Raw genomic sequence first — 12,400 nt, forward strand, 5'->3', positions numbered from 1 at the left:
ATCAGGGGCTGTAGATATGGCAGATTCGTCCTGAAGAGAGATGTCCGCTTGCAGCCCCTGCTTATCTGCTTGAGTGAGCTGCCAGACTCGCCGGACGCTGAGGCAGCTTGATGAGAATGGTCACAGATGTTGACTTTCACAAACATGTGATCAGATGAACCAATTGAAGCAGAGGAAGAGCAGGAGACAATTGCAGAAAAGTTCATCATAACCAAGTCCAGAAATGAGGATTTGCCATTGGGAGAAATTCAGGTCAGAAACTTCAGACAAAGTCAGTCCCACAGTCGCAGAAGTCCTTTGCTGAAGTGCCATGGCTGGTGAGAGAGGTACCAACACCCAGAAACTTTGCATGGTAAAGATTGAAATCACCACATACAAGGAAGAGAGTTGGGATGAGTGGTTAAACGTTTGTCCATGTTGTCTGAGAGATGTAGATAGAGTCGTCATTGTTTGAAAGACAGTCAAACACAGATGAACAAGAGGTGGGAGCAGAGGGGAAGTCACAGCCATAGATACTCCAGGGGTTTGGGAGGTGTATGATCAGGACATGATCAGTGAGAAATTCAGTTCTTGATGTAAATTGCAAGTATGCCGCTAAGACGGGGTTCAGGTGTATCAAATCAGAGGAGATAATGGGAGGGGGGGGGGGGTGGGGGGGACGACGACAAAAAAAACCCATTCAATCATGGGAGGGTGGAGGAGAAATTAAACCATTCAATCGTGGGAGGGGCAGATCAACCTGTCTGATCGTGGGGAAGGAGGAGGTGGAGATCAACAGATTCTTTGTTGGAAATTTGAAATTTGGAAGGGAAGATAAGAGAATGCCACGTGACATGAAACAAAAGGAGGAACAGAAAGGAAAACAATGGAAATCTGAGCTTGGAAAATGAGATTCAAACCGACTTCAAATTCAAATGCACTCAATATTAAAATAGATGAATTATCCTGTTGAAGGGGGAAAAAAAACCCCCTTGCAAATCCAGCTGAGGCAAAGCACAAAAACTCACCCCATTAACTTTGATGCCTTGAGTTTTTTCAACTTCTTTTCTTTATCCACTTCTTCTTTTCTTTTTCTCTTCTTTAAAGTTTTTTCTTCAGACTCCTTTTTCTTCTTCTTCAGAACATAAAGGAATTATTTGAATGTTTAGAAAAATGGCAAAGAGAATAAAAGCAAAGTTCTATGTACGTTTGGGTGAGAGAGAGGTGACAGTTAAGGGGGAAGTGGGGGGGGGGGAAGGGAAGGGGACTCGTTTCTGTACAACATGATATGACAGGTGAGTGGGACCATGTTCAAAGGTTAAGATAATTAAATAATTACGGTACAGAGGTCAAAACCGGTGCAACAAATGATCCAGTCTCTGGATTGGCGCACGCACGCACCAACAGCGGTGGATACGTTTTTAGACCTGGTCGGTCTCAGTTCTTTCTCGTGAGACCCCCACCCCCATATGGAAATGGCGCGCGCGCGCACGCACGCACGCACGCACGCACGCACGCACACACACACACACACACACACACACACACACACACACACACACACACACACACACACACACACACACACACACACACACACACACACACACACACACACACTCCTCATCTGTTCTCATCAACTGCATTCTTTAAATTAACAAACTTTTACATTGCGGCATACTGGAGTCAGTGAAGCATTCATGGAGGTGAATTGTGGATTACATGATGATGATGATCCCAGTGTGTACCCTGGTTAGAATAGGTACACCGTATCCCTGCGTGTCGTAAGAGGCGACAAAGAGGGTTGGCGACAGGAAGGGCATCCGGCCATAAAAAAAAACATTGCCTAAAAAAGAGAACCATGACAATTACAACTACATATGGGCAGGGTACAGCCCGAAGTGGAGATCGGTTTCTGAGGTTTGGGACATGCAATGTAGGGACAATGACAGGGAGATCAGGAGAAGTGGTGGAAGTATTGGTCAGAAGAAGAGTGGACATATGTTGTGTGCAAGAGACGAGATGGAAGGGAAGTGGTGTGAGAATGGTGAAGGGTAGGCAGGAACAGAAATACAAGTTTGTGTGGCAAGGGTGCCCGGAGGGCGTGAATGGTGTTGGTGTCCTGTTTTCTGAAGAGTTTGTAGACAGTGTGGTGAGTGTGACTAGAGTGAGTGATAGGTTTATGATGGTGAAAATGATGATTGGAAAGCTCTTGGTGAACGTCATCTCGGGATATGCTCCGCAAGTTGGTCGGAGCGATGAAGAGAAGGACAAGTTCTGGTGTGCGATAGAGAAACTGATGGAAAACGTGAAAGATGAGGAAGTTGTTGTGGTAGGAGGAGACCTAAATGGACATGAGGGAAGGAGTATGGACGGTTTTGAGGGAGTTCATGGGGGTTATGGATATGGTGTGAGATATGGAGAAGGTGAAAGGATTTTGGAGTTTGCTGATGGAGCTGATTTGTTGATTTGTAATACTCGGTTCCAGAAAGAGGATAATAAGCTTGTTACATACACGTCAGGTGGGTCAACGACAACCGTTGACGACCTGATGGTGCGTAGGTGAGATAGGGGGCACCTACGGGACACAAAGGTGATCCCGGGGGAGGAGGCTGTTTCACAGCACCACTTGGTTGTCTGCGACATAAGGGTGAAAGGTGCGAGGAGAGCTCGGCGGGTGAAGTACCAACCGAGAACGAAGGTGTGGAGGTTGAAAGAGGTGACAGTAAGGGAGGGATTAAAAGAGAGGCTGAGTAGGGTAGAGGATGATGTGGTTGAGCTTGAACGTGGTTGGATGTCAATGAAAGATAGTCTGTTGGGAGCCGTTGGTGAGGTATGTGGATTGACAAAAGGACCACCGAGGCACTTGGAAACAGGGTGATGGGATGATGAAGTTGGAAAGAGGATTGATGAGAAGAGGAAGAAGTTCAGGGAGTGGTAGAAGGCGAAGGGTACGGGAGCAGAAAAAGCAGAGCATGAAAGTTATAAGGCAGCCAAGAAGGCCGCAAAGGAAGAGGTAGCAAAGGCGAAGGAGGCATGGAGGAAAATGTTCGGAGAACGCTTGGATTCGGAAGAGGGTCAGAGAGCGGTTTCAGGATTGCAAGGCAGATAGCGAAAGAGGTGTGATGTGATGGGGGTGAGTTGCTTGAAGGATGAAGTGGGACAAATCGTTGTGGACCCAGATGGAATTAAAGGAAGATGGAAAAGATCTATGGAAATGCTGTTGAATACAGAAAATGAATGGGTTGGCAACATAGAGAGTAACCCAGTTTTTGGACCGGCAGAGAAGATAACTGAGAAGGAGGTTGCGGAGGCGATAAAAGCAATGAAGAGTAGAAAAGCGGGAGGGCCGACGGGAGTTGTGGGAGATATGTTGAAGGCAGCAGGAAGTTGGGGTGTGAAGAGAATGACAGATCTGTAATCTGGTGGTGAAAGAAGGCCGCATTCCAGTGGATTGGGAACTGAGTACCCTCGTCCCTCTATACAAGGGGAAAGGTGACCCTCTGGAGTGTGGCTCGTACCGAGCGATAAAGTTATTGGAGCATGGAATGAAGGTATTGGAAAGGGTGTTGGAGAGGAGGATAAGGAAGAAGGTGAAGATCGAGGAAATGCAGTTTGGATTTATGCCAGGAAGAGGAACGACAGACGCGCTTTTTATTGTGAGGCAGTTGCAGGAGAAGTACATGGAGAAGAGGAAGAAGTTGTTTCTTGGGTTTGTTAATCTGGAGAAAGCATTCGATGGGGTTCCACGCGAAGTATTGACATGGACATTGAGGAAGTTAGAAGTGGAGGAATGGTTGATCAGAGCAGTGATGGCAATGTACAAAAGAGCACGCACAGCTGTAAGGACGAAGGACAGGAACAGTGGTGAGTTTGAGGTGAAACTGGGAGTGCATCAGGCGTCGGTACTAAGTCCACTACTATTTGTAGCTGTGATGGAGGTGCTGGCTCAGAACGTAAAGGAGGGTTTACCGTGGGAGTTGTTGTATGCAGATGATCTGGTGTTGATTGCGGAAAGTATGGATGGACTGAAGGAAAAGGTGAACAAGTGGAAGGAATGTATGGAGACAAAAGGTCTGAAGGTGAATATAGGAAAGACGAAGGTGATGGCAAGTGGTAAAGCATGTGGTGAGGTGGAAAGAACTGGGAAGTGGCCGTGTGCTGTGTGCAGGAAGGGTGTCGGAGTGAACTCTATTCAATGTACAATGTGCGCTGAGTGGGTTCATCAAAAATGTAGTGGTCTGAGAGGGTCATTAACCAGTGTAGCAGCTACATTCAAATGTAAGGTGTGCACAGAGGGAGCTGCAGATTGAGGAAATGTTGAGTTGGATCTTGGAGACGGCGTGAATCTGGAAGGTGTGAAAACATTTTGCTACCTCGGAGACATGCTGAATGGAGAAGGTGGATAAGACTCGGCAACGGTTGCTGGAGTGAGATGTGCATGGAAGAGGTTTCGGGGACTGATTGGCGTGCTGATGAGGAGGGGAGTGTCGTTGAAGCTGAAGGGAAAGGTGTATGCTGCATGTGTGAGAAGTGTTATGATTTATGGGAGCGAGACATGGGGCATGAATGTAGAGCAGCAACGAAGGCTGGAAAGGGTGGAAACGCGAATGGTTCGGTGGATGTGCGGAGTATCGTTGAGAGAGAGGAAGACAAATGATGAATTGCGAAAGATGATGGGAATAGAGCCTGTGATTGATGCTGTGAAGAGGAACAGGTTGAGGTGGTTTGGTCATGTGTTGAGGAAGGATGAAAGTGACTGCTTGAGAAGAGTGATGGAAATGAATGTAGAAGGAAGTAGAGGACGGGGAAGACCGAGAAAGACTTGGCTAAAGATGGTGGGAGAAGAAATGCGGGCAAGGGGGTTAGGTTAACAAGGAGAGATGCAGAAAATAGGGCAAAATGGAGAAGATTGTCATGGGGACCGCAAGGCTAACCCCCGCTCTAGCAGGGAAAATGCATGATGATGATGATGATGATGATGGTGATGATGATGGTGATGATGATGATGATGATGACGATGATGACGATGATTACAAAACATCCACAGGGTGTCAAAATTACTCAGATGATGCCACGAGGCTTCCACAACAACCACAGACAAGTCCAGACAGATAAAGCACCACTCATTCTTCATGTTCGTTAAATCATTCAAGTTAATCACAAGTGCTCAGCAGTAATCACCACATGCACTGCCAGAGTTGAAGCAAAGCAAGATTGTTTGTAGCTCAGGACTAAAAGGAGACTTGATTAAATAAAGCAGAGCAATTTTTACAACAATTAACACTTATTAATTTACAATCGCTCTTTATAACATACCTTTGTTGACTTCTTACGCTTTCCTGAACTACCACATTCGTCTTCAGAATCTGAAGCTTGGCGAAACTGCAGCGTTCCAGAATTGATGTAAAATCCTCCATACTTTGTCGTTAGAGATGCTGGAACAAGCTCATCATACTGGAAAAAGACAATAGGGTGAAAGTACAAGTTAGGAGGCTTAGACAGAGGAAAAAGTGACCAAACAGTCCCAAAACATGAACATTTATTTTCACACTTGCTCCAGTAATAACGACAAAGTGTTCCAAAACACAAGCCCATGCACATCTGCTTTGTATTAAAAATAAACTTGACAAAAACAATCGGCAAATATACATTTTATTAATCGATTCTCTCCATATTCATATAATAAAAGTTTGTTTAAAATTTGACAAAGGCTCAAATTGTTTAAAAACAAACAAAACAAAAAAACAGGCGATTACAAAACGTAGCTGTCTCGCTTCGTGTTGTGGTTTGTTTTTTTTTGTTTTGTTTTTTTTGTTTACTGAATCGAGGCTCGTGAAAGAGCTAACATTTATTTCACAAACAAATCAACCAGACAAACAAAATATACAAAAAGAGGGAGCGGAAGACAAGATGGGGAGAGAAGGGGAAGCACACAACCACAACATTTGAGAGCAGGGAGAAGTGTGGGAGGGAGAGGGCTTGGGGGCAGGAGGCGTGGGAGGGGGAGGGGGGGGGGGGGGGAGAGGTATAAAACACAAGGGGACCGAAATTAGTGGGGGTAGAAAAGATGAAGTGGTGGAAGGGCTAACGAGGCCAATTTGTACTCAATGTGACTTTGTCAATGACATTTTGACCCAATTATTAATTTGCCTTCTCCATATTCACATAAAGTGTTCATTGAAAATTTGATGACAAAAAGCTCAAATGGTAAAAGAGTTATGGCCTGGACAGACACGCATACGAGTGATAGCAAAATTGCAAAACCCCATTTGTTGCGGTGTGGGGAACGGGCTAATTAATCTCCCTCGCTCACTGCACTGCACTAGACTCTTTGATCACTCCCAAACACATCTTTCTTTCTTTTTCGTCATCTTCTTGACCCACACCACACCCTTCTAAATTGTGGTTAATCTGCCTCTGAATGCGAGATATGGTAATGGTTTGCCCATTAAATTATTGCCTTCCCCCCACCCCACCCATTTACGGTTACCAATTCTTCCAACATGAGTGCTCAGGTTTTACCAATTTGCCCCTCCTTGACATTGTACAAACCAATTCATAACGGTCCATCATGCCAAAACAGCTCGGTGTTCTCCACAACACAGGCAAAGTAATAGAATCCATTACTGCAGAACTCAAGACTCCACTCGATTCTGTCTCTCATCCCTTGTTGTACGTTGAGCGTCTACGCAACATATGATGCATCTTCTATGTTAATGGATGAACATGCACAATCTCAAACGAGCCATGTCACAGGTCATCTCCCGAATATTTGATTGTCGAGAAGCGTAACCTGCTTTTCAAGTTGGCGGTTAATGGTCTCCAAGTCCCCTCCAGAAACGGTTGCTGGATTTTCTGTGAATTTGCAAGCAGTTTGCCGATCTGGATGGCATCCCCCAACTGTTGATGCTGAGCGTCTCCCAAATGTGGTGTTCCAGAGCCATCGAGGCTATTATTGCAAAGTAATGACCTCTCATTGTCCTAGAAAATCCATTGTATCAATTTGGAGATGACCACTTTGTGCAGGATAATTTCTCACCCTTGTCCAGGTTGTATCTCTTAGTCTGTGCCAATCTGGAGAAAATAAGCAACAAGCCATTTGCCTCAAGCATATCAACCCATAATCGCACAAGCTCTCACCTGTTATAATCTATCTATAATGCCAGTAATCTCTGTGTGTCTGTCTGTGACCGCTGTTTCTCGACAACCACGGGTCCGATATACTTGAAACTTGCCAGGTATATTGCTGGGGACCCGAGGATGTGCCTTTTCAAGGTTTCATATTAATCGGACAAGTAGTTAGCGAGCTATGTCCAAAAAACGATTCAAACAATCAGAGAGCAGCGAGCTATCACGTGTGCCGAACGTGGCGAACAGACTCTGCCTCGGACGGCACATTTGAGAGCGTATTCATTTATTTCACGTTGGCAAACTATGTTGCCGCTATGTTGGCGTTAAACTATGTTTTAAAACTAATTAAAACTAATTTGCGATTCTTTCGCTTTCCTGCGCGTTTGTGCACGCTATGGCGATTTCTTTACCAAACTCCGCAAGCCGTTCGCTTTGGACCAAACCATTTCATGTAAATAGAGGGGGGGGATTGTCACCGTACTCGCAAGCCGTTCGCTTTGGTCCAAACCATTTCATGTAAATAGAGGGGGGGGATTGTCACCGTACTCGCAAGCCGTTCGCTTTGGACCAAACCATTTCATGTAAATAGAGGGGGGGGATTGTCACCGTACTCGCAAGCCGTTCGCTTTGGCTTTGCAAATGGACCAAACCATTTCATGTAAATAGAGGGGGGGGATATAATTTTAGATATATATATAGTACGGGCATGCCCTAGTATAGTAATAATTCCCACAAATTGCTGAATTATTGCTGTGGCTAGCCTCTGGGAGAAGACATCTCCAGCTCCTGCGTCTCACCAACTATAACCTTGGGTAGATCATGATAATAATAGTAATAGTAATAATAATAATAATCTATCTATAATTCCAGCAATCTCTGTGTGTGTGTGTGTGTGTGTCTGTGTGTGTGTCTGTGTGTGTGTTTGTTTGTCTGTGACCGCTGTTTCTCGACAACCACGGGTCCGATATACTTGAAACTTGCCAGGTATATTGCTGGGGACCCGAGGATGTGCCTTTTCAAGGTTTTAAATTAATCGCAGAAGTAGTTACCGAGCTATGTCCAAAAAACGATTCAACCAATCAGAGAGCAGCGAGCTATCACGTGTGCCGAACGTGGCGAACAGACTCTGCCTCGGATGGCACATTTGAGAGCGTATTCATTTATTTCCCGTCGGCAAACTATGTTGGCGCTATGTTGGCGTTAAACGATGTTTTAAAACTAATTAAAACTAATTTGCGATTCTTTCGCTTTCCTGCGATATGCGACCTTCCGGAGCTCCTGTGAGAGCGTGCGCCATTACGGATAGTACGGGTACGGGCATGCCATATGTTGGCGTTAAACTATGTTTTAAAACTAATTAAAACCATTTCATGTAAATAGAGGGGGGGGGGGGATTGTCACTGTACTCGCAAGCCGTTCGCCGTTCGCTTTGGCGTTGCGAATGGACCAAAACATTTCATGGACCAAACCATTTCATGTAAAGCGTTCGCCGTTCGCTTTGGCGTTGTGAATGGACCAAAACATTTCATGGACCAAACCATTTCATGTAAATAGAGGGGGGGGATATAATTTTAGATATATATATAGTACGGGCATGCCCTAGTAATAATAATAACAACAATGATATTTGATTTATATCAAAAAGACTTTCACAGCCATAAGCTGAATGAGTCAACTTACAAATATCACAAGAATAAAAACAAAAAAAAATACATGTACATATAGATACATTCAAAGTACACCGCTCCCTCGTCAAATAAATAAATAAAACGTCCTCCAGCGTGTGACGTTACTGTGCAGCACAGACGGCATTGGGAGGGAGAGGCAGTGCCGTGTATATTGAGAGTCTGGCCAACTGAAATACTGGCGCCATGTTGCATACCTAACTTCGTGCGCTGGCACTGCGAGATGTATGTCAGCTGTGGCAATCCTGTAGTTCTGTGACGAGGGAATCGATGTTATTACTGTTTGGTCGCAGATTTAATGAGGAACAACTAATTCAAGTTAAAGTGACGTGTTGTTTGTTATTGGAATAATAAAATCTGCAAGCGGCGTCATTTATTCACACGAATTGTTTGCCTGTCGCGGCACACGATTTATTGTCAGCTGCATACAGCATACTGATAAATTTTATTTCTCTTGGCATGAAATTGTTATTTGATAAAATGGAGCTTGTATACTAGTTTTCATCTATTATCTGAAAACGTAACATACAATATTCCCATAATGCTACGAAAGTACAGTCTATTATTTTATTCATTACCTTGGTTTCAAAATGTTGTTATACTTTCGTTTTCAAAGTTGTTATACTTTTGTTTTACGTTTTCAAAGAACACTTCACTCAGGAAACTGACACAAACAGTGACAAATATTGCGTCATAAACAAGTATTTCCTGATATATAAGCATATATAAACAGTGCATGTTACAGGGTATACAGTCACGTGAAAAAGTAAGTACACCCCATGTAAAGGTTTGACTTTTTCAACATATTTCAACATACAGCTATTTGATCTTCATTTCAACAATATTGATAGATAAAGGTGATATAATATAACAAATATCATGAAACATTTACATTTTGTAGTCCATTGTATAATTTAAATAAACATAAATGCAAATTTCGCATGTGGAAAAAGTAAGTACACCCCTACATTTAACACCATGTCAAATACCTAAAATTAGAATCAGGTGCACCAGCTCAGGTGCATATGATTAGAACATCGTTAGAGAGGATCTTAGAGGAACCTGTCTTATTTAAACCTCAGACATTCAGTTTGGTTTGCTCTTTATTGTTGAAGTGTGCGGCGTCACCATGCCTAGATCAAAAGAGCTCTCTGAGGCCTTCAGAAAGAAGGTTTTAGATGCCGACGAGTCTGGGAAGGGATTTAAAAAGATCTCCAAACAATTTGAAATCAATCATTCGACTGTCCGGAAGATCATCTACAAGTGGAGAAGATTCCAAACAACTGCCAACTTGTTCAGGCCAGGCCGCCCAGGCAAGTTCAGCCCGAGAGCAGACCGCAAGATGCTGAAAGAAGTATCTACGAACCCCAGAATGTCATCATGGGACCTACAGGTAGCTCTTGCCACTGTTGATGTCAAAGTGCACGAGTCTACCATTAGAAAGAGGCTGCACAAATTTGATCTACATGGGAGGTGGGCCAGGAGGAAACCTTTGCTGTCCAGAAAGAACATGAGTGCTGCAAGAGAGTTTGAGCTGCCAGAGGAAGCTGCGCAAGCAAGAAGAGCCGGATGTGCAAGACAGAACTGCTGGATCTGCAAAACGGAAAATGTTGTTCGGTGCGCCCCTATATAGCCTTGCGGCGGTGACATCAGCCTTGGCACGCCACCCAATCAGTGCCCTCCACCGAATCACAGGCCTGCAGCGTGGTCATAGCTCGTGGCACTAGATGTGGCTTGGCCTGCCGGAGGTGCAGCTGGCAGCGGCCATCATCGGCGGTGTCCTGGCCTGGTTTCCTTGCCTGTTCCTTCCGAAGTCACTGTCAGGGAAGGGAATTATTTAATGTTAAGCTAAGGGCCTGTCTAAGTGTCTATGTTGGTGTGCATTGCCATAAGGGACAAAGGTTTGACTACCAGGTTTGACACACAGTAGCTGTTATCTTTAATCCCGAACTACCTAGCACACGAATATCCTGGTATGTTCACAGGTATACATCTTAACCCGACAAACCGGACTAACACACAACTTATTACAAGTAGATTCCCTATCGCGACAGTCGAAGCATGTTACCTATTCAGATCTACCTGGCTCGAGATATTCCTTTAACCTACCGAGATAACAATATCATGGCTAAGATAACCAGAAACAAAGTCATTTATCATGGCTAAGACAACCTGAAACAAAGTCATTTATCATGACTAAGATAACAGGCAACAAAATAATTTATCATGGCGAGGATAACCGGAAACAAAGTCATTCATCATGACCAAGATAACCGGAAAGTCATTTTTCATGGCCAAGACAACCAGAAACAAATTCATTTATCATGGCTAAGATAACCTGAAATAAATTCATTTAGCATGGCTAAGATAACCAGTCATTTATCATCGCTAAGACAACCAGAAACAGTAATTTATCATGGCGAAGATAACCGGAAACAAAATCATGGCTAAGATAACCAGAAACAGTCATTAGTCATGTCTAAGATAAACGGTTTCCTCAATTTCTAAAACGGATTCCGAAAAATTTGTCCTCTGTCTCTTTGCTGATGACTCCACTCTCTGCCACTCCATTCCTCATCCCTCAGATCAGCAGTCTACAGCCTCCTCACTCTCTGCAGATCCTGGACAAAATCAGACTGTTCAAACAAGTGGAACATGTCTTTCAATTCAATCCTGACAAATCTCACACTCTTACTATGTCTCTGAAAAAAACGACTGGAAAACCCTCCCATCTACTTTCTGCATAATCCTCTCCAAGAAGTTCTGTCGCTCAAGCTTTTTGGTCTCACTATCTGCCATGATCTTTCATGATCATGATCTTTTTTGTATACAAGATCGAGGCTCGTGAAAGAGCTAACATTAATCACACAGAAAGACAAACTGACACATAAAACATATAACATGGGGAGCGGTAGACAAGATGGGGAGAGAGGGGGAACGACACAAACACAACATTTGAGAGCAGGGACCGAAAGACATCGAGACATCGAGAGATCTGTGGGAGGGAGTGGGCTTTGGGGGGGAGGTATGCGAAAGGGGGGTGGGAGAGGTATAAAACATATGGACACTGCCAGGACTTCCAGGAAGGAAGTTGGAATTTCAAACACGGTGGATCTGGGGTGAATTAGCGGGGGTAGAAAAGATCAAGGTTTTGGATGGGGGAAGATAAGAGATGGTGGTGAACAGCTGTTTTAAAGACCTGGAGGGAGGAGTGGGATTGAAGGGAGTGTGGGAGTTTGTTCCAGAGGCGGGAGAAAAGAGGAATGAAAGAGTGAAGGTGAGCAGAGAGCCGGGATTTCGGCAGTTTAACCATCAGAGGGATGCTGGCAGATCTTGTGCGACCTGTAGGAATATTTGGGGGACAACGCACAGAGAGCTGGGGGAGCAAGGCCAGAGAGGAGTCGGTAGAAGACAGAAAGACCACCTACCTGCCTGCGATGAGTGAGTGAGTGAAAGGCCCTCGGAGATAGCTTCATCGCGGGAGATTCCAATGATTCTGAAGGCTTTGGTTACAACAGCGTAAAGCCGAGCTAGGTGCGAGGCAGGAGCACCGGCCCATATGGGGAGAACAGTATTCCATTGAGCTGCGGATGAAAGCCTTG

The 12,400-nt window shown here is 44.5% G+C and overlaps 1 protein-coding gene across 7 annotated transcripts in view; it reads right to left on the minus strand.

The window, feature by feature from the left end:
* The window catches only part of UBN1 (ubinuclein 1), a 393,312-nt gene that overhangs the window by 271,280 nt on the left and 109,632 nt on the right, over window positions 1–12,400 (minus strand). For all 7 annotated transcript variants that reach the window (XR_013623390.1, XM_078777497.1, XM_078777498.1 and 4 more), the window contains exons 4-5: window positions 5,299–5,436; window positions 1,008–1,114 (exon numbers count right to left, since the gene is read on the minus strand). Coding sequence is in view for 6 of the 7 variants with exons in the window: in XM_078777497.1 (XP_078633623.1) it covers window positions 1,008–1,114; window positions 5,299–5,436 (245 nt within the window). In the remaining variant the exon portion in view is untranslated. The remainder of the gene's footprint in view (window positions 1–1,007; window positions 1,115–5,298; window positions 5,437–12,400) is intronic.

The sequence above is a fragment of the Myxine glutinosa genome, chromosome 5 (assembly GCF_964187855.1).
Source record: "Myxine glutinosa chromosome 5, kmMyxGlut1.1, whole genome shotgun sequence".
Taxonomy (NCBI): domain Eukaryota; kingdom Metazoa; phylum Chordata; class Myxini; order Myxiniformes; family Myxinidae; genus Myxine; species Myxine glutinosa.